Raw genomic sequence first — 26,294 nt, forward strand, 5'->3', positions numbered from 1 at the left:
TTGCGGTCGCTCTCAGTTCTCAATCTCAGCTCTCAGTTAGTAACATCTCCAACGCAACATCCTATTGCACACATGTCACACCTGTCACAAGAGCAGACTAACACGCCACACACACACTCAACCGTCCTGTCACAAGAGCAGACTAACACGCCACACACACACTCAACTACGGTGGCCCACAGGCCTGTCCCAGAGTGAGCCTGAGAAGCAGCACTGCACACCATGCAGACGATACCTCAGCAGAGCTATTTGTCCAGCCGCCCGGGGCCTCACGACCTCTGACCCCGTCTCCCTCTGCCCCCTCCCCCTCCAGCAGACCCCTGTCCAGTACGCTCAGGGGGCTGACCCCGGTCAGCCAGCCCTCAAGCCCCGCCCCCCCACAGGGGCTCAGGCTGCGGGAGAGGCGGGGGGAGGGGGGGGACAGCAGGAAGTCCTCCCCCTGGGGGGGGGTGAAGGTGAGGAAGGGCGTGGCCGATCCGGGGCGTGGCGGATAGGGCGGGGGCAGAGGGGAGGCGGAGGGGGAGGCCGTGGGGGAGGTGTAGTAGGGGCTGGAGGTGTAGTAGGCGGGGGGCACGGGGCTGGCGTTGAGGGGGGGCAGGTACTCGCCCCAGCGGTAGGACACCGTGGGGAGGGGGGGCAGGGGCGGGGTGGGGGCGGAGGGGGGGCTGGCCCCGCCCACGGTCAGGGAGATCCACTCGGAGGAGATGGCGTGGACCTCGGGGGAGACGGAGCGGCAGGGGGCGCGGGGGCGGGGCAGGGGCAGCGGGGAGGTGGTCAGACGGTTACGGTTCAGCTTTTACAACCAAATGGCGCGAGAGAAAGAGCCAGCGGAGCAGGGAGGAGGAGACAGACGGAAGAGAAAGAGGAAACAGCTGAGTATGAACATAAAGAACGAGAGTCAACACAAAATGGACACCAAAGTAAACATGAGAAACAGAAATAAACTCAGGAGGGTATTTTTGAAGGGTTGTTGCATTCCTGGAGTGAATGACCTCAATAAAAGGGGGCGTGTCCTTACCTGAGGGGAGGCGTTTGTGCTGCGCTGAGGTGATTGGTTGGCTGGGGGGTCGGGGTAGTCCACCCCGTTTTTGATCCGGGGTCGTTTGTGCACGTCGATGTAGGTGACGGGGAAGATGCCCTGGCGGTTGGTGCCAGAGATTTTGCCCTCATACCAGTTCTCATCCACCCGGCGAATCAGGATGATCCTCTCGCCCTGCAGAGACACAGGAAGCTCGTTAAGTCACAGACGGCAGTGAAACAGGAAACACGTCAGTACAGGCGACATACAATAACATACAGCTCAAACTGAACTAGGATCAGCTCAAACTGAACTAGGAACAGCTCAAACTGAACTAGGAGCAGCTCAAACTGATCTAGGACCAGCTCAAACTGAACTAGGAGCAGCTCAAACTGAACTAGGAGCAGCTCAAACTGATCTAGGACCAGCTCAAACTGAACTAGGAGCAGCTCAAACTGAACTAGGAGCAGCTCAAACTGAACTAGGAGCAGCTCAAACTGAACTAGGAGCAGCTCAAACTGAACTAGGAGCAGCTCAAACTGAACTAGGACCAGCCACAGGGTTTCAGCTGAACATTCTTCCTGTGTATAAATGGTGCTCATGATGGCTCCATGCCCCTTTCATCTGTGTTTTGTAAAAACACGACCAGGCGTGACACACGTTGTGATGATGTGAGCCCTTGAACCTGGTTCCTGCTGCCGTACCTTCCTGAAGGACATCTCCACCACCGTGTCTCCTGTGAAGTTGAAGCGTGCGATGGCTTCTCCGTACTCCAGCACCTGCACCGGGGCGCTCTTCTTCGGGTGGGCCTTCTCCGTGGGGGGTAGTAGCTGGACGAGTAGAACACACACACCCAAACATCACACAACTCCAGCGACCAACCCGCCATCATACTCATCTTATGAGTTGGGGCGGCTCTAGCTCAGTTGGTAGAGCGGGTCGTTCAGTGATCGAAGGGTCAGTGGTTCGAATCCCAGCTCCGACTGTCCACATGTCGAAGTGTCCTTGAGCAAGACACCTAACCCCAAATTGCTCCCAATGAGCAGGTTAGCACCTTGCATGGCAGCTACCGCCATTGGTGTGTGAATGTGTGTGTGAATGGGTGAATGAGAGGCCATTGTAAAGCGCTTTGAGTGCCGCTAAGGTGGAAAAGCGCTATATAAGTGCAGTCCATTTACCATTTACCAGAACCCTAAAAGGACTGTTCAGTTGACATATCATTCTGTACAGCTTTAAGTTCCTGTTACAACCAAGAGGTGCATCTTTCAAGGTCCACATGTGTGTGTGTGGAGAAAATCCAGCAACACTGACCTGGCTGGAAACTTTATTAGAAGACAGTAAGAAACCAAAGTTTGTGTGCGTAGACCTTGATCAGGTCTTGTCCAGACAGAGGGGCCGGTCTTGGAATGACCTTCAGTCAAGCCTCAAACTGATGGCACTTATTCCTTTAGCCAGCTTTAAACTGAAACTATCAGAAGTCCTTACCACCAGCTGCTCATGTAGTAATACACCTTAATTTCTTATTGTTCCCACGTGCTCTACGCCTTTTGTATATTTAGTTGTGTTGTTCTCTGTACTTTATATGTCCTTGTGTCTTTCTATGTGAAACTTTGCTGCCTTCTTGGCCAGGTCAGTATTGTAAAAGAGATTTTATCTCAATGCTTTTTATCTGGTTAAATAAAGGTTAAATATAAAAAAATAAAAATAAAATTTGGGGGTCTTGTTCACGAGTGAGGGAACCATGGAGAGGGAGTTTGGCCGGAGAATCGGAGCAGCTGGTGCGGTTCTGCAGTCGCTTTACCGCACTGTTGTGACGAAAAGAGAGCTGAGCCAAAAGGCAAAGCTCTCGATCTACCGGTCTATCTTCGTCCCCACCCTCACCTATGGTCATGAAGGATGGGTCATGACCGAAAGAACGAGATCACGGATACAAGCGGCCGAAATGAGTTTTCTCCGGAGGGTGGCTGGGGTCTCCCTGAGAGATCGGGTGAGAAGTTCAGTCATCCGGGAGAGACTCGGAGTAGAGCCGCTGCTCCTTTGCGTCGAAAGGAGCCAGTTGAGGTGGTTCGGGCATCTAGTGAGGATTTCTCCTGCGCGCCTCCCTAGGGAGGTGTTCCAGGCGTGTCCGGCTGGGAGGAGGCCGCGGGGTAGACCCAGGACTAGGTGGCGGGACTACATCTCCGCACTGGCCTGTGAGCGGCTAAAGATTCCCCAGGCAGAGCTGGTTGATGCTGCTAGGGAAAGGGATGTCTGGGGCCCCCTGCTGGAGCTGCTGCCTCCGCGACCCGACCCTGGATAAGCGGATGAAGATGATGATGATGATGAAAAATAAAATTACCTCAACGTAGCTGCGCGGGAAGATGCCGACCCGGCCGTGGTGCTCCCCCTCGTACCAGTTCTGATCCACCTGCCGGTAGATGTAGACGATGTCTCCCTTCTGAAACGGCAGCTCCCTGAAGAGAGAGGGCCAGAGAGAGACCAGAGGACAGAGAGAGACCAGCGGCCAGAGAGAGACCAGAGGCCAGAGAGAGACCAGCGGCCAGAGTGAGACCAGCGGCCAGAGAGAGACCAGAGGCCAGAGAGAGACCAGCGGCCAGAGAGAGACCAGAGGCCAGAGAGAGACCAGAGGCCAGAGAGAGACCAGCGGCCAGAGAGAGACCAGAGGCCAGAGAGAGACCAGCGGCCAGAGAGAGACCAGAGGACAGAGAGAGACCAGAGGCCAGAGAGAGACCAGAGGACAGAGAGAGGCAGAGGAGAGACTGGTGAGCTATTGGGCTCAATGTTTTCATCCATTCCTACAGCAACATGAAAAACACACAGGCAAACAAGACTAAGATATCTCTCCAGGCTATGAGACCCACAGGGTGATGAGCAGGGACAGACTGAGGGACAGAGACAGACTGAGGGACAGAGACAGGGTGAGGGACAGAGACAGGGTGATGGACAGAGACAGGGTGAGGGACAGAGACACAGACTGATGGACATAGACAGACTGATGGACATAGACAGACTGATGGACAGAGACAGACTGATGGACATAGACAGGGTGAGGGACATAGACAGGGTGAGGGACAGAGACAGGGTGAGGGACAGAGACAGGGTGATGGACAGAGACAGGGTGATGGACAGAGACAGGGTGATGGACATAGACAGGGTGAGGGACAGAGACAGGGTGATGGACAGAGACAGGGTGATGGACAGAGACAGGGTGAGGGACAGAGACAGGGTGAGGGACAGAGACAGGGTGAGGGACAGAGACAGACCGATGGACATAGACAGGGTGAGGGACAGAGACAGGGTGATGGACAGAGACAGACTGATGGACATAGACAGGGTGAGGGACAGAGACAGACTGATGGACAGAGACAGACTGATGGACATAGACAGGGTGAGGGACATAGACAGGGTGAGGGACAGAGACAGACTGATGGACAGAGACAGGGAGAGACCTGCTCATCTATTAATTGCCACAGAGAAGACTGTCCCTGTCAGTCAAAGCCAAGGTGCAGTTATCTGGCTAAACGTCACGGCTTGGGTTTCACTGCAGCTTCAGATATTCCATGCATGCCTCTGAAAACGCCCCCGGAATGCGCCAATGAGTTTTACCTACTTTAGAGTCTCCGCCCTGAAGTCGAAGCGCGCGAGGGCTGGGGTTCTCTGTGAACACACAGGGGGATTATAAAGACATGTTCTCTGGGATTATAAAGACATGTTCTCTGGGATTATAAAGACATGTTCTCTATGAACACACAGGGGGATTATAAGGACATGTTCTCTTTGATTATAAAGACATGTTCTCTGTGAACACACAGGGGGATTATAAGGACATGTTCTCTGTGATTATAAGGACATGTTCTCTGGGATTATAAAGACATGTTCTCTGTGAACACACACAGGGGGATTATAAGGACATGTTCTCTGGGATTATAAAGACATGTTCTCTGGGATTATAAGGACATGTTCTCTGTGAAGACACACAGGGGGATTATAAAGACATGTTCTCTTTGATTATAAAGACATGTTCTCTGTGAACACACAGGGGGATTATAAGGACATGTTCTCTGTGATTATAAGGACATGTTCTCTGGGATTATAAAGACATGTTCTCTGTGAACACACACAGGGGGATTATAAGGACATGTTCTCTGGGATTATAAAGACATGTTCTCTGGGATTATAAGGACATGTTCTCTGGGATTATAAAGACATGTTCTCTGGGATTATAAAGACATGTTCTCTGTGAACACACAGGGGGATTATAAAGACATGTTCTCTGGGATTATAAGGACATGTTCTCTGGGATTATAAGGACATGTTCTCTGGGATTATAAAGACATGTTCTCTGGGATTATAAGGACATGTTCTCTGTGAACACACAGTGGGATTATAAGGACAGGTTCTCTGTGATTATAAGGACAGGTTCTCTGGGATTATAAAGACATGTTCTCTGTGATTATAAGGACATGTTCTCTGTGATTATAAGGACATGTTCTCTGGGATTATAAGGACATGTTCTCTGTGAACACATAGAGGGGGATTATAAAGACATGTTCTCTGGGATTATAAAGACATGTTCTCTGTGAACACATAGAGGGGGATTATAAAGACATGTTCTCTGGGATTATAAAGACATGTTCTCTGTGAACACATAGAGGGGGATTATAAGGACATGTTCTCTGGGATTATAAAGACATGTTCTCTGGGATTATAAAGACATGTTCTCTGGGATTATAAGGACATGTTCTCTGGGATTATAAAGACATGTTCTCTGGGATTATAAGGACATGTTCTCTGCAAACACACAGTGGGATTATAAAGACATGTTCTCTGGGATTATAAGGACATGTTCTCTGGGATTATAAGGACATGTTCTCTGGGATTATAAGGACATGTTCTCTGTGAACACATAGAGGGGGATTATAAGGACATGTTCTCTGGGATTATAAGGACATGTTCTCTGTGAACACACACAGTGGGATTATAAGGACATGTTCTCTGGGGTTATAAAGACATGTTCTCTGTGAACACACAGGTAACAGTAACTGGATATATACGATAAAAAACTGTTCATTCATCACAGCAAACTGTTGAGTTGTCAGAATTCTTCTCAGATGGTCAGTGAGGAGAGCGACCAGCTGTGTGGAAGGAGATTCAGAACAGACAGTCTCATCTCACACGGCTGTTTCTCTGACTAGCATCAGCTCTGAGGTCTGGAGACGCATCTGGGCACGCATGACCCACACTGACACACACAATCAGACAGCACACACACACACACACACACACACACACGCACACACGCACGACCCACACTGAGACACACACAATCAGACAGCACACACACACACACACACACTCATGCGCACACACGACCCACACTGAGACACACACACAATCAGACAGCACACACACACACACACTCACACGCACGCACGACCCACACTGCGACACACACACAATCAGACAGCACACACACACACACTCACACACACACACACACACACACACACACACACACACACACTCACACGCACGCACGACCCACACTGAGACACACACACAATCAGACAGCACACACACACACACACTCACACGCACGCACGACCCACACTGAAACACACACACAATCAGACAGCACACACACACACACTCACACACTCACAGGCACTCACGACCCACACTGAGACACACACACAATCAGACAGCACACGTGTGCACCGCACACACACACACACACACACGCACGCACGCACACACACACACACGCACACACACACACACACACACTCACACACGCACACACCACACACACACACACACAGTATGAAAACACACTATCACTGCGTAACAATGCGAGGTTGAGATCTGTTTCCGTACCTCGGAGCCAGACTTCCTCCTGTCCGTGTCGGTGATGTTGAGCAGGTCTCCGAAGCGCTCGTTGGTGATGAACTGGTGGTGGGTCAGCACGATGCCCGTGTGCCTCCGGGACGCCGTGTCCGCCTCCTCCTGCTCGCGCTTCACACGCCGCTGCTCCTCCAACATTTTCTGACCAAACACGGCTCGGTTATTATTCATTCATGGTTTATTATTAATTGTTTATCATATATTTGTTATAATCTGCTACAGCAGACGGTGTGTTTCCATCGTATTTCCCTTGGCATGACTCGTTTTTTTCCTTGCATGTGTATCAGGCTGATAAATAGTTCACAGGAAATGCGTGACGTGGAATAGTTCTGGTCTGGGATATGTCCTGAGTTTTAATACTTCACAGTGCTCTGTTCTGGTCTGGGATATGTCCTGAGTTTTAATAGTTCACAGTGCTCTGTTCTGGTCTGGGATATGTCCTGAGTTTTAATAGTTCACAGTGCTCTGTTCTGGTCTGGGATATGTCCTGAGTTTTAATAGTTCACAGTGCTCTGTTCTGGTCTGGGATATGTCCTGAGTTTTAATAGTTCACAGTGCTCTGTTCTGGTCTGGTATATGTCCTGAGTTTTAATAGTTCACAGTGCTCTGTTCTGGTCTGGGATATGTCCTGAGTGTTAAGCCTGTTGGAGGAAATGAGTTGAAGCAGAAAGATCACCTCTTTGTCTCCATGGCGTCTCCTGACCACCTCGTCCTGCTCGCCCTGTTCTCCCAGGGTCAGAGGCTGGGAGCAGTCCGAATCTGACGGACACAGAAAAACACCCGTGATGACCTGACCCTTAAGAACGGACTCCGAGATATTTAGATAGTTTATATTTAGATATTTAATTAAAACATCAGATCATGATTAATATTTCTAATGTGTGAAGACACATCCATAATATTACTATTTCACAATTCACACAGATCTGTGACTAGTCTTTTGAGAAAGAATGTGAATCCATCTTGCTAACTAGGCATGCTTGGAATGAATAGTGCAATTTGCTCAATGTCAAAAAGCAAGAAACACACATCGACAAATCAATTGGTATTCCCACAAAAAAAACACACATCGAAAAATAAATGGGTTTAACCCACATGCAAGAATAAACACACCGATGAACCAGCCAGTGTTCAAGAGAATGAGAGAAAAGAGGTTGATGCATTCCAGAAACAAACCACTATAGAACTACTTAATACACAGCAAAGTAATATGAGTGTGATATGATGGTTGGATCATGTAAACGCATATTAACCATTGCTAGAGTACTGCTGTGAGCTGACAGTGGTGTTCTGAGTGTAACGCCTACATCCTGTGACTCTGCTGGTCACTTCCTCCCCACCCTGTCTGTGGTCACACTTTTACCCAGGTTCCCCAGCAGGCGCGGAGAGAGACGGCCCCCTATCACTGCGGGAGCCGCTGTATCATTATACAAGAACATACTAGCATGAACAAGCTAGCGCTGATACCAGCTGTCCATGGCAGGAAGAGCGAGCGTCTGGTAACTCAACCCTGTGTGACTGTGAGGTGAGATGAGAAGAGACGCAGCTCAACAGTCTCTCCCAGAACACAGGAAAACCAAAACCTTAGAGACACGACAGCACGGCACTGAGGGGAGAACACGTGATGATGTGACTAGAACCTACAGCATTATCGCTACGCTACGCGGAGCTGATACTGAATATGACATCTTTCACTGTGATTTGGTGTTAAAATATTAGTAAACAAATACAGAATGCTAATGTGCTACATAATGCTAATGTGGGTTTCTAACTTTGCGGCTATCTCCTCGACTTAAGTGTAACCCAAAGACACGTTAGACTTGACCAAAAGAAGTCAGAATCCCCTAGAGTCACTGACATGTTTTTGAGATGGATTTGTGGGAAAAAAAAGTTAATTGGGCAAGACCACTGTCAATCACCATGAGATGGAGAAAACCACCAAACACAGCACACAGTAAGATGGAGGCGGGTCACTTTGGAAACAGCACACAGACTAAAGATGGAGGCGTGGCCACTTTGGAAACAGCACACAGACTAAAGATGGAGGCGGGTCACTTTGGAAACAGCACACAGACTAAAGATGGAGGCGTGGCCACTTTGGAAACAGCACACAGACTAAAGATGGAGGGCTGAGGGTCGACCAGGGAGCGCTGCGTCAGAGAGGGAGGGACACAGCGAGAAGAACGAGTCAGAGGAGCATGAGTGACCAGAGAGGAGGAGGGGAGGAGGGGAGGAGGGGTTAGAGGAGGGGATGAGGAGGAGGGGAGGAGGAGGAGTGGTAGAGGAGGAGGAGGAGGAGTAGAGGAGGAGAGGTAGAGGAGGAGGAGGAGAGGTAGAGGAGAGGAGGAGAGGTAGAGGAGAGGAGGAGAGGAGGAGAGGAGGAGAGGAGGAGAAGAGGAGAGGAGGAGGAGAGGAGGGGAGGAGGAGAGGATGAGGGGAGGAGGAGGAGAGGAGGGGAGGAGGAGAGGAGGAGGGGAGGAGGAGGGGAGGAGGAGAGGAGAGGAGGAGGAGGAGAGGAGGAGAGGTAGAGGAGGAGGAGTAGAGGAGGAGTAGAGGAGGAGGAGTAGAGGAGGAGAGGAGAGGGGAGGAGGAGAGGAGGAGGGGAGGAGGAGGGGAGGAGGAGAGGAGAGGAGGAGGGTAGGAGGAGAGGAGGAGGAGTAGAGGAGGAGTAGAGGAGGAGGAGTAGAGGAGGAGAGGAGAGGGGAGGAGGAGAGAAGGGGAGGAGGAGAGGAGGAGGAGGGGACACTGGTGACAGGATGGAGATGAGATAGCCACCTCTGCAACGAGCAGCCAGCAGCAGGTTCCCGTTGGCGTCCAATCCCTCCCCGTTAGTCCTGCTGTCCTCGTTAGTCCTGCTGTCCTCGTTAGTCCTGCCGTCCCCGTTAGTCCTGCCGTCCCCGTCCCCCCCCTCCCCGCTGCCCAGCCTGTCCAGGACCTCCAGGGAGGACATGCGCTGGGGGATCAGGGGCCTGGGCTCCGCCCTCCTCGCCTCCCCCCCCGTGGCCTTAGTGGCGCCCAGGGTGGCGCGGGCGTGGTGGGACCGGCGGAGTCTGAAGGGGGCGGGGCCCATGAGGAGCAGGTTCCCGGGGAGGCTGCTCCTCTTCTCCTGGGGGGGGCGCTGGTCCTGCCGGGCGCGGGCCTGCTGACGCTCGTGCCGGCGGACGGTGGTGAAGCGGGTGTAGGAGGCGGGGCAGGAGCCTTTGCACTGGCTGGGTCGGAGGTGGAGGTGGGGGTGGGGGTGGAGGTTGTGGTTGTGTGGAGGGGAGGGCTCAGCCGTGGCTGGGGGGTGTGCGGAGGCGTTAGCGGGCGTCTGGGCGTCTCCGGGGCCCTTCTCCGAGCGCCGCTGGACATCGGTCCCGGGCCGCGGGTCGGGTCTCAGCGGGTCAGCGGAGGTCGTCTCCTCCACAGTCTCGCAGGCAGACCGGGAGCCTTCCTCCACTGCTGTGTTCCCCCCTGCCTCCACCAGGGGGCAGGCGGCCGCCTCTGTCTGCGCAGGCTCAGTGACCAGGAGGGACTCGGCCGAGACGGCGGCCCCCATGCGGAGGTGGGCGGGGCTGAGGCCGGGGGCGTGGCCGGAATGCAGCGCGGGCATGGAGGACGAGCGCGTGGGCGCCGGGCTGGAGCGCTGGATGAGCAGCTCGAACTCGCTAACCCGTGACGACACGGCGGCCCGCGGAATGTCGCCGGCCTCGTCGCCCTCTGACCTCTCACCCCCGTCGACCCCCGGCCTCTCGAACAGCGAGGCCAGGCTGCGCACGCTGCCCTGGGGGCTGGAGCCCACCGAGCTGGGCCTCTGGATGCTGTGCATGTTCCTGTACATGGAGGAGAACTCCGTCGCGCTCCTCCGGGACGCCGGGGACACGTTCCTCAGGCCAGACGGTCCCTCCGGGGGACAGGGGGGACAGGGGGACTCAGGGTCTGAACTATGGCCGCTGGCTGCTTCCTCGGTCCTGGGCTTTCCGGGCCCATAGGTCCCTGTGTATATATCCTCACAGCTGTGTGCCTTGGGGTGTCTGGCAGGCCCAGTCCTGCTGTCCTGGCTGTCACCACTAGGGGGCAGCAGCTTGGGTTTGAATTTGGAGGGGAGGATTTGAGGTATGCCGGCTTTGGCCGCAGACAGAGGCTTCTTATTCTTACACTGGTAACCTAGCGCACTACTGGCAAGAACCGAGCGACTATTTACAGAGGAGGGTGAAATTAAACAGCCATTCCCACCTTTATAATCCACTGGCAAGCATGCAGGACAACAGAATAAACAGGATATTAGATTACAATGATCACAGATTCACACACTCAAAACACAGAGTCAGACATATTTCTAAAGTAAAGACTAACTTCCATCAAAGGTTGATGAGAAGTGGAAAAGACTTGATGTGGTTCACATCAAGTAACAAATGACTTTGTTATGCTAATAGTAACAGACTACAGTGCAACATGAGGTAAAATGCTTTGTTAAAATGGAGCAGTGATACTTTTACAAACATCTTTAATGGTAGTAAACAAGTCTAGCCCATATTATATAATTAAGTTTAGGCCGATGAAGTGATGAACCTCTAGATGTGCTGTTTGAACCTGGCATGCGAGCGCGGTCACCGGGACTCTGACATACTGATGACTGGAAGCAGCAACGTAAGAGAGCGGGATGCTGTGAGATGCTGGATGGGATGTCGGCAGCTCGGAAAAACTGATTTATAGCGTTTTCAGGTGCTGGAAATACTCCCTCGACTTTACAGACCAGACGAATATCACACAGTTCAGAAATCAAACCCTGTAGAGGCTGCGTCTCTGAAAGTCTACTCAGTAACCTGAAGCATGAGGCCTTTTGGCTTAGTTCGAGTAAAAAACACTGGAAAATGTTGATATGAATCCGCCGGTGTGTGATGGATTAGAAGGGAAAACTACAGTGTCAGTACTTTGAAACCCCTCCAGGAAGCAAAACCAAACGAAAAGCAAAGCCTGCCATTATCAACAAACACATGATGAAGCTTTCGCTTGCTTCCTTGTGTTTTTCTTTGTGCTTTATCTCGTGTCTTGTGCTGAACAGAGACGGGGCGGGAGACCTGGCACATCTCTGGCGGCCATGTTGAGCCAGCGTGCGTCAGCTGACCCACAGTGGAATCCCCTCACAGAGGTTCCATGGGTCTTGAGCCCAGGACCTGACGGCTCAAAATAACAGCCCCAGCACTAGCCAAGCTATCTGCGCTTCACAACTCTTCACAGTCTAAATCATTCTTTTGGAACAAAGTTATGGTTTTCCACTGAGGTGCTCAGATATTGAGAAGTTAATGATTCAATATGTAGTCTGTCTGTACCAAGCAAAATCTGTATGTGAAATCTGTCTGTACCAAGCAGAAACACAAACTGACGAAGATGAACTTTCTGACTTTCTGACTCTGAGATGTGCGTCAACTCCCCGTTGGAATTCGTGACATGTCAAGTATTGAGGGCAACATCGTCCAAGTCCACGACCCTCCTCCTCTCTCTCTCCTCCTCCCCCTCCTCCCCTCTCTCTCTCCTCCTCCCCTCTCTCTCTCCTCCTCCCCCTCCTCTCTCTCTCTCCTCCTCCCCCTCCTCTCCTCTCTCTCCTCCTCCCCCTCCTCCTCTCTCTCTCTCCTCCTCCCCCTCCCCTCTCTCTCTCCTCCTCCCCCTCCTCCTCTCTCTCTCTCCTCCTCCCCCTCCTCCCCTCTCTCTCTCCTCCTCCCCCTCCTCCTCTCTCTCTCCTCCTCCCCCTCCTCCTCTCTCTCTCTCCTCCTCCCCCTCTTCCCCTGGTATGTCTCTCCCTGGTCATGTGCGCAGGCATTCCATCCTCTGACCTCACTCTGACAGCTGACTTCCTCCTCCCCGCCCCGCCCCGCCCCCCCCGCGTCTCTCTTGTTGATCTCTCCCTCTCTCCCGGCCGTGAAAAACACAGTCCTGTTTATCCCCCTTTCCTCCCCATCCTCCCCCCTCTGCTCCCTGACCTCAGGTCAGCCTGGAGCCCAGCTCCTCCCCACACCCCCCCCTCTGGACCTCTGCTCCCTGACCTCAGATCAGCCTGGAGCCCAACTCCTCCCCCCCTCTGGACCTCTGCTCCCTGGCCTCAGATCAGCCTGGAGCCCAGCTCCTCCCCCCCTCTGGACCTCTGCTCCCTGACCTCAGATCAGCCTGGAGCCCAGCTCCTCCCCACACCCCCCCTTCTCTGGACCTCTGCTCCCTGACCTCAGATCAGCGCTAAGCCGGCCTCGCTACTGGCTGCTCAGCCTGGAGGAGCAGAGGGGAAACCCAAGGTTAGATTTAGCGGGAATCTCTGGATCAAACTTTCTCTCTCCATGAATAAATCCAACTCTCCAGCTGACGTTTGGTGAGGCGTCCATGACATCAGCAATAAAACAAAACTGCTGAGAGGATGAATGCTGCAAGGTGATTGGCCGCCGCCGTGACAACCTGGCGCCAAAAAAGGCGTGTGGCTTCCAACAGAACGGTAAAAAGAAACACATGTATCCTGACACGTCTGCGGTCACAGAGCCGTAAGTCACGGTTCCGTCTCGGCGGTAGAACCCGTGAGGAACCGTAGCGGCGCCGGCGGAGCGGCGTGGAACCCTACCTTTAGAGGAGGAGCTGGCGTGCCGCTTGTTGAGCGCCCGCAGGCCTTGCAGGGGGATGTCGCCGCCCTCCAGGACGCTCTTGTAAACATGGCGGTCGCATTCTGGAGCCGCCGGCTCGCTGCCCGACGATCCCCGGTCCTTCTCCACCTCGCTGTGTCCGGCCGGGCAGGGGGAGCTGGGTAAGGGGCAGTTAAGGCAGGGAGAAGGGGCAGTTAAAACACAGGAAGCTGCTTTAGCGCCGAAGCCTGATTACAGCACATTCACACACCCAAGAGCTCTAACACAGAGCAGTGCTGCTAATTAAGTACAGATAAATTCATTTTTAAATGGATGAGCATTTCATGAAAGATAAAGGCACCTTTATTTTGAGTTCAACTTATTTGAGGCATTCTGGGTAATGATGTTGTTAAATCAGGCTTGTTGTGTTCATGAGAGCTAAATTCAGGGTGAAAAATAAGCGTTCAGGCAGACATGAGTGGAATTTGAACCGCAGCGTAAAAACCAGGCCTCACTACGACCCTTATCTTGGCATTCCACGAGGGCCAGAGTGAGAGGTTTCTAAAAATATGCCCTGAGTGTTCCCACATGGTTCTGTGTTCCCCTCTGCCAGGCACCTGCACGGCTCTCAGGTTCGATGGGTGTGAGACGCCAGCGTTCTCCTCCTCACGCTCCTCTATCTGAGTTCTCCTCCTCCTGCTCCTCTATCTGAGTTCTCCTCCTCTCTCCTCTATCTGAGTTCTCCTCCTCCTGCTCCTCTATCTGAGTTCTCCTCCTCCTCCCTCCTCTATCTGAGTTCTCCTCCTCCCTCCTCTATCTGAGTTCTCCTCCTCCCTCCTCTATCTGAGTTCTCCTCCTCCTCCCTCCTCTATCTGAGTTCTCCTCCTCCCTCCTCTTTCTGAGTTCTCCTCCTCCTGCTCCTCTATCTGAGTTCTCCTCCTCCTGCTCCTCTATCTGAGTTGTCCTCCTCCCTCCTCTATCTAAGTTCTCCTCCTCACACTCCGCTATCTGAGTTCTCCTCCTCCTGCTCCTCTATCTGAGTTCTCCTCCTCCTGCTCCTCTATCTGAGTTCTCCTCCTCTCTCCTCTATCTGAGTTCTCCTCCTCCTGCTCCTCTATCTGAGTTCTCCTCCTCCCTCCTCTTTCTGAGTTCTCCTCCTCCTGCTCCTCTATCTGAGTTCTCCTCCTCCTGCTCCTCTATCTGAGTTGTCCTCCTCCCTCCTCTATCTAAGTTCTCCTCCTCACGCTCCTCTATCTGAGTTCTCCTCCTCCTGCTCCTCTATCTGAGTTCTCCTCCTCCCTCCTCTATCTGAGTTCTCCTCCTCCTGCTCCTCTATCTGAGTTCTCCTCCTCCTGCTCCTCTATCTGAGTTCTCCTCCTCCCTCCTCTATCTGAGTTCTCCTCCTCCTGCTCCTCTATCTGAGTTCTCCTCCTCCCTCCTCTATCTGAGTTCTCCTCCTCCTGCTCCTCTATCTGAGTTCTCCTCCTCCCTCCTCTATCTGAGTTCTCCTCCTCCCTCCTCTATCTGAGTTCTCCACCTCCTGCTCCTCTATCTCAGTTCTCCTCCTCCTGCTCCTCTATCTGAGTTCTCCTCCTCCTGCTCCTCTGAGTTCTCCTCCTCCCTCCTCTATCTGAGTTCTCCTCCTCCCTCCTCTATCTGAGTCCTCCTCCTCCTGCTCCCCTATCTGAGTTCTCCTCCTCACTCTCCTCTATCTGAGTTCTCCTCCTCCTGCTCCTCTATCTGAGTTCTCCTCCTCCCTCCTCTATCTGAGTTCTCCTCCTCCTGTTCCTCTATCTGAGTTCTCCTCCTCCCTCCTCTATCTGAGTTCTCCTCCTCCCTCCTCTATCTGAGTTCTCCTCCTCCTCCCTCCTCTATCTGAGTTCTCCTCCTCTCTCCTCTATCTGAGTTCTCCTCCTCCCTCCTCTATCTGAGTTATCCTCCTCCTCCCTCCTCTATCTGAGTTCTCCTCCTCCTCCCTCCTCTATCTGAGTTCTCCTCCTCCCTCCTCTATCTGAGTTCTCCTCCTCCCTCCTCTATCTGAGTTCTCCTCCTCCTGCTCCTCTATCTGAGTTCTCCTCCTCCCTCCTCTATCTGAGTTCTCCTCCTCCCTCCCCTATCTGAGTTCTCCTCACGCTCCTCTATCTGAGTTCTCCTCCTCCTGCTCCTCTATCTGAGTTCTCCTCCTCCTGCTCCTCTATCTGAGTTCTCCTCCTCCCTCCTCTATCTGAGTTCTCCTCCTGCTCCTCTATCTGAGTTCTCCTCCCCCCTCCTCTATCTGAGTTCTCCTCCTCCTGCTCCTCTATCTGAGTTCTCCTCCTCCTGCTCCTCTATATGAGTTCTCCTCCTCCTGCTCCTCTATCTGAGTTCTCCTCCCGCTCCTCTATCTGAGTTCTCCTCCTCCCTCCTCTATCTGAGTTCTCCTCCTCCTGCTCCTCTATCTGAGTTCTCCTCCTCCCTCCACTATCTGAGTTCTCCTCCTCCCTCCTCTATCTGAGTTCTCCTCCTCCTGCTCCTCTGAGTTCTCCTCCTCCTGCTGCTCTATCTGAGTTCTCCTCCTCCTGCTCCTCTATCTGAGTTCTCCTCCTCCTGCTCCTCTATCTGAGTTCTCCTCCTCCCTCCTCTATCTGAGTTCTCCTCCTTCCTCCTCTATCTGAGTTCTCCTCCTCCCTCTTCTATTTGAGTTCTCCTCCTCCTGCTCCTCTATCTGAGTTCTCCTCCCTCCTCTATCTGAGTTCTCCTCCTCCTGCTCCTCTATCTGAGTTCTCCTCCTCCCTCCTCTATCTGAGTTCTCCTCCTCCCTCCTCTATCTGAGTTCTCCTCCTCCTGCTCCTCTATCTGAGTTCTCCTCCTCCCTCCTCTATCTGAGTTCTCCTCCTCCTGCTCCTCTGAGTTCTCCTCCTCCTGCTCCTCTATCTGAGTTCTCCTCCTTCCTCCTCTATCTGAGTTCTCCTCCTCCCTCCTCTATCTGAGTTCTCCTCCTCCCTCCTCTATCTGAGTTCTCCTCCTCCTGCTCCTCTGAGTTCTCCTCCTCCCTCCCCTATCTGAGTTCTCCTCCTCCCTCCTCTATCTGAGTTCTCCTCCTCCTGCTCCTCTATCTGAGTTCTCCTCCTCCTGCTCCTCTATCTGAGTTCTCCTCCCTCCTCTATCTGAGTTCTCCTCCTCCCTCCTCTATCTGAGTTCTCCTCCTCCCTCCTCTATCTGAGTTCTCCTCCTCCTCCCTCCTCTATCTGAGTTCTCCTCCTCCCTCCTCTATCTGAGTTCTCCTCCTCCTCCCTCCTCTATCTGAGTTCTCCTCCTCCCTCCTCTATCTGAGTTCTCCTCCCTCCTCTATCTGAGTTCTCCTCCTCCTGCTCCTCTGAGATCTCCTCCTCCCTCCTCTATCTGAGTTCTCCTCCTCCTGCTCCTCTATCTGAGTTCTCCTCCTGCTCCTCTATCTGAGTTCTCCTCCTGCTCCTCTATCTGAGTTCTCCTCCTCCCTCCTCTATCTGAGTTCTCCTCCTCCCTCCTCTATCTGAGTTCTCCTCCTCCCTCCTCTATCTGAGTTCTCCTCCTCCCTCCTCTATCTGAGTTCTCCTCCTCCTGCTCCCCTATCTGAGTTCTCCTCCCTCCTCTATCTGAGTTCTCCTCCTCCCGCTCCTCTATCTGAGTTCTCCTCCTCCCTCCTCTATCTGAGTTCTCCTCCTCTCTCCTCTATCTGAGTTCTCCTCCTCACGCTCCTCTGAGTTCTCCTCCCCCCTCCTCTATCTGAGTTCTCCTCCCCCCTCCTCTATCTGAGTTCTCCTCCTCCTGCTCCTCTATCTGAGTTCTCCTCCTCCTCCTCTATCTGAGTTCTCCTCCTCCTGCTCCTCTATCTGAGTTCTCCTCCTCCCTCCCCTATCTGAGTTCTCCTCCTCTCACCTCTATCTGAGTTCTCCTCCTCACGCTCCTCTGAGTTCTCCTCCCCCCTCCTCTATCTGAGTTCTCCTCCTCCTGCTCCTCTATCTGAGTTCTCCTCCTCCCTCCTCTATCTGAGTTCTCCTCCTCCTGCTCCTCTGAGTTCTCCTCCTGCTCCTCTATCTGAGTTCTCCTCCTCCTGCTCCTCTATCTGAGTTCTCCTCCTCCCTCCTCTATCTGAGTTCTCCTCCTCCCTCCTCTATCTGAGTTCTCCTCCTCCTGCTCTATCTGAGTTCTCCTCCTCCCTCCTCTATCTGAGTTCTCCTCCCTCCTCTATCTGAGTTCTCCTCCTGCTCCTCTATCTGAGTTCTCCTCCTGCTCCTCTATCTGAGTTCTCCTCCTCCTGCTCCTCTATCTGAGTTCTCCTCCTCCCTCCTCTATCTGAGTTCTCCTCCTCCCTCCTCTATCTGATTTCTCCCCCTCCCACTCCCTATCTGCTCCTCCCTGCACTCAGCAAACTGACCGCCGTTTCTAGTATCATCATAAATCACACAGGAGCAAAACAAATCAACTGCAACAACATTCTGGTCGAGCAGAGAGAAGAAACTGAGACGGACGGAAAGGATGAAGGGATTTTGTCTTAGTTACAGTTTTACTGAGATAAAATAAAACTTCCTCTCTCTGGCTTCCTTGGCTCTTTCAACGGCTTTCACAGTTCTAAGAAAAAGCTCTTTGGACCACTGGCTCCATACAAGCGATGGCGCCAATAAAATCACAGTCAAGTATTCACATAAATTCCAGAACTGCATGGAACATCTCAGATATCAGCTGGTAGTAAGATCCTCGGATGGCCTGTGGGGGGCGCCAGTCTGGCCACTTCTAGCGTGGATCCGGATCAGTTGCATAACAACTTCATTTATATGACTGGAGATTTTCTGACCCTGTATCATTTCATGACCAGGCAAACAGTAGGAGATCTAGTGGTTCAGGTCTGGTTCAGTAGGTGATCTAGTGATTCAGGTCTGGTTCAGGTGATCTAGTGGTTCAGGTCTGGTTCAGTAGGTGATCTAGTGGTTCAGATCTGGTTCAGTAGGTGATCTAGTGGTTCAGGTCTAGTTCAGTAGGTGATCTAGTGATTCAGGTCTGGTTCAGTAGGTGATCTAGTGATTCAGGTCTGGTTCAGTAGGAGATCTAGTGATTCAGGTCTGGTTCAGTAGGAGATCTAGTGATTCAGGTCTGGTTCAGTAGGTGATCTAGTGATTCAGGTCTGGTTCAGTAGGTGATCTAGTGATTCAGGTCTGGTTCAGTAGGAGATCTAGTGATTCAGATCTGGTTCAGTAGGAGATCTAGTGGTTCAGGTCTGGTTCAGTAGGAGATCTAGTGATTCAGGTCTGGTTCAGTAGGTGATCTAGTGGTTCAGATCTGGTTCAGTAGGAGATCTAGTGGTTCAGGTCTGGTTCAGTAGGAGATCTAGTGATTCAGGTCTGGTTCAGAAGTTGATCTAGTGATTCAGGTCTGGTTCAGTAGGTGATCTAGTGATTCATGATGGACAGGCCTAGTTCCTCTAATCTCTCAAGGATTAATATTAACGCTCGGGGATTCTACACAGGATGTCTGCAGCTGACCTGCGTTGAACTCCTACATCAAATATTATTTCGCCTCTAATTCGCCCCTTGTTTATTAAATTCTTATCTGCATGATTCAATTCTTGTCTGCTTGATTCCTAGTATGTATAAACCATGTACATGGCAAATAAACAGATCTCAAATCTTGGATCTTGGAATGATCAATGTGGCATTTAAAAAGCATGCCTATGGTCCTGAAAGAAGAGCTTCAGTTTTATAGGAACATTCTTGAAAGTAGGCCACCAATTTTGGAGAAACTCCAGAGAACTCGCCTTAAAAACAGGTCTGTGAAGAGAGTGTGTCTAACTTCAGTCTCTCAACCCTGGAGCTACTGTGGATTCTGCCAATAAACGTTCATTACCCAATGTGACAGCCTGCTCTGCACCAGATGACTGGCGCGGTTTGTTTATAAACGGAATTGTTGGCAAAGAACTACCGTGAACATTTCTGAATAGAAAACTTTCCATACTGACCGCTTTTGAATTAAAAACCTGTTGTAGCCGTCAGTAAACATCCAAACAGCTCACACTGGTACAGTATAACCTGTGGTACAGTACACGATTCTCCTGACATAAAACAAGCTACCAGGATGCAAACTAAAGATTGAGAACGATTTATGATCACAATACTGTTTTCAAATATTGGCTAAATCATGAAGATTCAGTTGTGACAGATGGAACGATCCACACCGATATGAAGGGGGGTGTTTAAGTCACTGGACCACAAGAAAGTCACCATGGCTACAGTGGGTCCAGAATGCGGTCGATTTGAGTCCAGGACCAGAAATAGAGCTCTTCAACGTCTGATGACCAAAACAAAGACATGAAAGAGGCTGTTTCCTGGTTAACCAACCCCCCTCTCTCATTATGAAACCATGTTATTCTAGTAGAAGACCGAGGCTTCCCACTCGGCCGGCCAGGGGAGATAACGGTCCTGAAGTGTGGTAGCAGCATGGGAGGGAGTGGCTGCCGTTTGGTCTGCGTCTCCCCACTAATGACAACCAGGCTTCACTGTGACATGTCTGCTACGGCTTTCAATAAATCCACACATAGAAACCCCTTCCCTCCTAACGACCATCCCCCTCCAAGCCCCCTGGAACCCAGACAGAGGACACGCTGTACTGGAACCCCCACCCTCGTTAACAGGAACCCCTCAGGAAGCTGGACCCTGCCTCTGTAGAGGGGGAGAGAGCTCCACAGGGTGTAGAGACGCCGAAAAACCCCTCAGTCCTCCTCCAAACATACCCCAAATAATGAGCCACACAGACGGGGACCCCGGCGCTCTGAGGCGCAGAGGTGGAAGGTGAGAGACGCAGGACTTACTATTGCTGGAGGTCAGATGCTGTTTCCAGGGGACTGAAAGAGGGGGCACTCTGCAACAAAGCAAACAAAGAAGTCATTGATAGATCCACAGGAAGCTCTCCTCCGGCTAGAATGGAAGCAGGAGCATTAGCTATGGTGAGATTCTCTGGTCTCTCTCTCTCTCTCTCTCCCTCTCTCTCTCTCTGCTGTCTCTCTACTGCCTCCAAAGCCCAGGATTCTTAGCTCTTCTGGACAACGCTTTAGCAAGCGTGTGTTTTGGCCCACATGCAAGTTGGAGAAAGCAAGCGGCAGTGTGTGGAGGAGGAGGGGGCGCTGGGCAGCGGTCAGGGGCGGCCATGCAGGGAGGGGGCTGGCACTAGCTCAGCCAATCGGCTGCTTCCTCTCACAGGAGCCCTCGCTTTTGTCTGCTATTGAGTCACTCTCATTACCAGTGGACCAGACCAGGGGACAATTAACCAGCTGGTGGTGCAAGCGGGCCAAATTACACACAAACACACACACACACACACACACACACACACACACACACACACACACACACACAGTAAAATGCAAACAATACAGTAATACAATATGATATACAACAGAATGACTGAAATACATGATCCTAATGGGCACATGTAAAGAAAACATGATGTTAACACAGGCATAGACGGACAAGAAAACATGATGTTAACACAGGCATGGACAGACAAGAAAACATGATGTTAACACAGGCATGGACAGACAAGAAAACATGATGTTAACACAGGCATGGACAGACAAGAAAACATGATGTTAACACAGGCATGGACAGACACGCGAGAGCGGAGTGAGTGAATAAGTAACGCCAGGTTGTAGCACTGTGAGAGATGACATGCACGCGGAGGTCTTGAGATCAAAAGCAAGTTATTTAGAGGCAGTTCCTCGCCCCAAAACACAAGACAGCCATTTGCTGGGGCAGCTCTGGCGAGCTTTCTGAATGGTTTAGAGACGGCTAATTTTAGACCCCTGTTTCTGTTGCTTTTCCCCACGCGGACGTCACACAGGGTAAAAATACCATGCGTGACACGGTGGCTCGGAATAAAAGCACAAGTGTTGTTTGCAAATAAGATTGCGCAATCTTAGCGCCAGCCTGCTCCTTCGCCAAATCTACCCCCCCCCCCCCCCCCACCACCACAAGCCCCCCTGCCAGACAGATGACCAGACCAGCACGCTGTCTCTAGCTCATCTCCCTCAACACGCCCCCCGCTGGGTTGCCAGGGAAGGACGATCATGAATAACCTTTCGGTATGAATGCCGATCTTTATAAGACCAGAATTCAGCCTGGCAGGTCTATAGACAAATCTATTTATAAAGCCAAATGTTCCACACCACTTCAGCCCTTGAGAACGTGTCACTGCCACCGAGTAATCTGTGTGTCGCCCCTCCTGTCTTGTGTCCCCTCTCTGATCTGCCCTCTGACTGGACAGGGCTTGTGTCTCCTATCTGATCTGCCCTCATAGTGGACAGGGCTTGTCTCCTCTGACTGGACAGGGCTTGTGTCCTCTCTCTGATCTGTCCTCTCTCTGGACAGGCCTTGTGTCCCCTCTCTGATCTGCCCTCTGACTGGACAGCCTTGTGTCCCCTCTCTGATCTGCCCTCATAGTGGACAGTGCTTGTGTCCCCTCTCTGATCTGCCCTCTGACTGGACAGGACTTGTATCCTCTCTCTGGACAGGCCTTGTGTCCCCTCTCTGATCTGCCCTCTGACTGGACAGGGCTTGTGTCCTCTCTCTGATCTGTCCTCTTACTGGACAGGGCTTGTGTCCCCTCTCTGATCTGTCCTCTCTCTGGACAGGCCTTCTGTCCTCTCTCTGGACAGGGCTTGTGTCCCCTCTCTGATCTGTCCTCTCTCTGGACAGGGCTTGTGTCCTCTCTCTGGACAGGGCTTGTGTCCTCTCTCTGGACAGGGCTTGTGTCCTCTCTCTGGACAGGGTTGGAAGGCTGTCCCTCGACAGTCCTGGGTAACTGAGCTCAGACACACTGAGCACTGATGGAAAATCAACAGGAAACCAGAGTGAAAGGCTTCTCTCCAGTCAAGGAATGGAATCTTAATGTGATTATTTACCAGAGATAGGCGCAGGTCTGAGTCGTGTGTGTGTGTGTGTCACGCACGGGTTCTGGCCTGTATGTGGAAACCAACAACAGTTCTGATAGAAATCCACGTGAGGGACGGAGTCACTGGAAATCCTGTCTCACAGAGCCTCAACTTCGTATCTTAACTCGAAACTCTTGAGGCTTTTCATGTTTGACCTGCTATAAAAACTGATTTAAGACAACAGAGCAGTGAACAGATATCTGAGGAGAATAACATGAATGAAAAAACATGTGTGCCCACTTTCCCTGGTTTCTCTAGGACTATCACGCTCGCTGTTTTTTCACAGCAAAACAATATCATTCACAACAATAGCACAACACATATCAAAACAACAACACATATCAAAACAACAACACATATCCGAGTCTGTTTCCAGGCCAGACAGACTGCAGTCCCCTGACGAGGCAGTGGAACATTGTGTTAACAATGTTTGCACATTTTTATACGCCTGTTTCCAAACAGGTGTCCCAGATGACTGAGAGAAATTTACTACTTTCCTCAGATATATTTGGCTTCCGTCGCAGGTTGTTGTGCCGTGTGCGTGCGCTTCATTCAGCTTCACAAAATACGAATCATGAGCAGATCACGGTAACTCGAATCCATTCTTTGTTTGTTTAGGAACATTCACATGAAAACAAGCGTTGAGCAGCGTGACGGCGCCGTTATATCCGGCCCTCCTCGGCGCTAAACGCTCAGAGATGAAGGTTAAGCGTATAACTGAGGTTAAATGGGAAAACACAATGAGCCGGCCGGCTTATGGGGCTGCTTCCGGCGTGGCGCTACGCTCGTAAAGCAAGCCTCCCGCCGGCCGGGGGGTGTGACTCAGGGCTGAGGCTGTGGTCAGAGAGCCGGACGCGCCGGCCCCTCCTCGGCGTGGTGCTCTGGACAGACGGAGCCGCTGGGTCGGACGCGGCCCGGACGCCGGAGAGCCCCTGACCACAGTTATGTGAGGAATCCTGACGCCGGTTGGCCTTGTATGACCAGAGAGCCGTGGCTGAGAGGGACTACGGACATATGACTTTCCAGACCACCGTGTGCTTATGACTATTTTTATATGTGTCAATGGAGGTTGAGACTGGACCAGGATGGACTGCATCTGGACATGGATACAATATGAATGCATTAAAATGTACAGCATGAGATCAGACGAACACTCTCCTATTAAAGAGACCGTCCAGATCCTAGGAGAGAACCTGCTACTGTATGTCCTTAATGTCCCCTGTCCTCTCACCCTAACCCATGTCCTTAAGGTCCCCTGTCCTCTACCCCTAACCCATGTCCTTAAGGTCCCCTGTCCCCTACCCCTAACCCATGTCCCCTCTCCTGTCCTCTACCCCGAACCCATGTCCTTAAGGTCCCCTGTCCTCTAACCCTAACCCATGTCCCCTCTCCTGTCCTCTACCCCTAACCCATGACCTTAAGGTCCCCTCTCCTCTACCCCTAACCCATGTCCTTAAGGTCCCCTGTCCTCTACCCCTAACCCATGACCTTAAGGTCCCCTGTCCTCTAACCCTAACCCATGACCTTAAGGTCCCCTGTCCTCTAACCCTAACCCATGACCTTAAGGTCCACTGTCCTCTACCCCTAACCCATGTCCTTACTCCTGTCCTCTACTCCTAACCCATGACCTTAAGGTCCCCTCTTGAGGTCATGTAAAATAACAGGGTCTCACCACTGCCTTTTAGAAACCGCTCTTCATAAACTTCTCCTGAACACTCATCATCTCCCAAAACCTCCGACCACGATCATGTCCAGTCGCTAGGAGCCATGTCCGCCAGGCAGCGATGTGCCACTGTGTCTAGCCGTGCCTTAAGGTCACATACTACACATACCAGCTGTAGCTTTACCAGTGACTTTGATGTTTCCCAGGGAGCCAGTCATCAAACTGACCTCATCTGGCAACTATCCCAGCGCCCTGAGACGGCACAACACCGAGCTGGCGAGCGCTCCTACAACCAGGCCTCCGCAAATAACCAGGAGCTGCAGCGGCGTGAGTCCGACGCATCCCTCCACATGTACCCTCCTGACTCAAGAGAGGGCGCTGGTGACTGGAGAGACCTACCTGAAAATTGTTCTGCGCTTGCTAAGTTTTAAAATCGTAGATTTGGAAATATGAGATTAATGATCTTGTTTTTATTTTAAAGGTTGTTTACTAGTTCCGGCAGAACTGAGAGGGCACGGAGACGGAACCTCTGTTTGAGGGAAAGCCACCAACGCTAGCCATGGAGCCAACCAAGTCTCCAGGCACATAGATGTCAAGCTCTTGTGTGTATCAGACGTTAACTGACTCATGTATGACAGCATGTCCTCACTTGGATCACTTTGTAAATCCACCAGACAGACTGCTTGATCCATCTGCCTGGGAATGTCACGTAACTCCGGCACCAGCCAGTGACTCCATCAGAGGAGTTACCTCAGATTGACTCTCCATCAAGAGTTACCTCAGACTGACTCTCCATCAGAGGAGTTACCTCAGACTGACTATCAGCGGAGTTACCTCAGACTGACTCTCTATCAGTTACCTTACACTGACTCTCCATCAGGAGTTACCTCAGACTGACTCTCTATCAGAGGAGTTACCTCAGATTGACTCTCTATCAGGAGTTACCTCAGACTGACTCTCTATCAGAGGAGTTACCTCAGACTGACTCTCTATCAGAGGAGTTACCTCAGACTGACTCTCCATCAGAGGAGTTACCTCAGACTGACTCTCTATTAGAGGAGTTACCTCAGACTGACTCTCTATCAGAGGAGTTACCTCAGATTGACTCTCCATCAGAGGAGTTACCTCAGACTGACTCTCCATCAGGAGTTACCTCAGACTGACTCTCTATCAGAAGAGTTACCTCAGACTGACTCTCTATCAGAGGAGTTACCTCAGACTGACTCTCTATCAGAGGAGTTACCTCAGACTGACTCTCTATCAGAGGAGTTATCTCAGACTGACTCTCTATCAGGAGTTACCTCAGACTGACTCTCTATCAGAGTTACCTCAGACTGACTCTCTATCAGGAGTTACCTCAGACTGACTCTCTATCAGAAGAGTTACCTCAGACTGACTCTCTATCAGAGGAGTTACCTCAGACTGACTCTCTATCAGGAGTTACCTCAGACTGACTCTCTATCAGAGGAGTTACCTCAGACTGACTCTCCATCAGAGGAGTTACCTCAGACTGACTCTCCATCAGAGGAGTTACCTCAGACTGACTATTAGAGGAGTTACCTCAGACTGACTATCAGAGTTACCTCAGACTGACTATCAGAGGAGTTACCTCAGATTGACTCTCTATTAGAGGAGTTACCTCAGATTGACTCTCTATCAGAGGAGTTACCTCAGATTGATTCTCTATCAGGAGTTACCTCAGATTGACTCTCTATCAGAGGAGTTACCTCAGACTGACTCTCTATCAGAGGAGTTACCTCAGACTAACTCTCTATCAGAGGAGTTACCTCAGATTGACACTCTATCAGGAGTTACCTCAGATTGACTCTCTATCAGAGGAGTTACCTCAGACTGACTCTCTATCAGAGTTACCTCAGACTGACTCTCTATCAGAGGAGTTACCTCAGACTGACTCTCTATCAGAGGAGTTACCTCAGACTGACTCTCTATCAGAGGAGTTACCTCAGACTGACTCTCTATCAGAGGAGTTACCTCAGATTGACTCTCTATCAGAGGAGTTACCTCAGACTGACTCTCTATCAGAGGAGTTACCTCAGACTGAGTCTCTATCAGAGGAGTTATCTCAGATTGACTCTCTATCAGAGGAGTTACCTCAGACTGACTCTCTATCAGAGTTACCTCAGACTGACTCTCTATCAGAGGAGTTACCTCAGACTGACTCTCTATCAG

At 51.5% G+C, this 26,294-nt stretch overlaps 2 protein-coding genes across 3 annotated transcripts in view; both read right to left on the reverse strand.

Moving 5' to 3' along the window:
* Window positions 1-26,294, reverse strand: part of LOC311319791 (sorbin and SH3 domain-containing protein 1-like) — a 77,069-nt gene that overhangs the window by 8,585 nt on the left and 42,190 nt on the right. Inside the window, exons 12-20 of one of the 2 annotated variants that reach the window (XM_084451395.1) lie at window positions 20,324-20,373; window positions 13,506-13,681; window positions 7,599-7,681; window positions 6,896-7,063; window positions 4,629-4,675; window positions 3,357-3,471; window positions 1,723-1,848; window positions 1,019-1,213; window positions 236-793 (exon numbers count right to left, since the gene is read on the reverse strand). In XM_084451395.1, coding sequence (XP_084307521.1) covers window positions 236-793; window positions 1,019-1,213; window positions 1,723-1,848; window positions 3,357-3,471; window positions 4,629-4,675; window positions 6,896-7,063; window positions 7,599-7,681; window positions 13,506-13,681; window positions 20,324-20,373 — 1,518 coding nt within the window. The remainder of the gene's footprint in view (window positions 1-235; window positions 794-1,018; window positions 1,214-1,722; window positions 1,849-3,356; window positions 3,472-4,628; window positions 4,676-6,895; window positions 7,064-7,598; window positions 7,682-13,505; window positions 13,682-20,323; window positions 20,374-26,294) is intronic. The other variant, XM_084451396.1, reaches the window with a different exon arrangement.
* On the reverse strand, window positions 8,974-11,529 carry LOC311325621 (sorbin and SH3 domain-containing protein 1-like; the record flags this gene model as incomplete). The annotated part of the gene is made up of 3 exons (XM_084458342.1): window positions 8,974-9,072; window positions 9,669-11,097; window positions 11,516-11,529. The coding sequence occupies 3 exons, from the start codon at window positions 11,527-11,529 to the stop codon at window positions 8,974-8,976; spliced, it is 1,542 nt and encodes a 513-aa protein (XP_084314468.1).

The sequence above is a fragment of the Borostomias antarcticus genome, assembly GCF_949987555.1.
Source record: "Borostomias antarcticus genome assembly, chromosome: 2".
Classification (NCBI taxonomy): Eukaryota; Metazoa; Chordata; class Actinopteri; order Stomiiformes; family Stomiidae; genus Borostomias; species Borostomias antarcticus.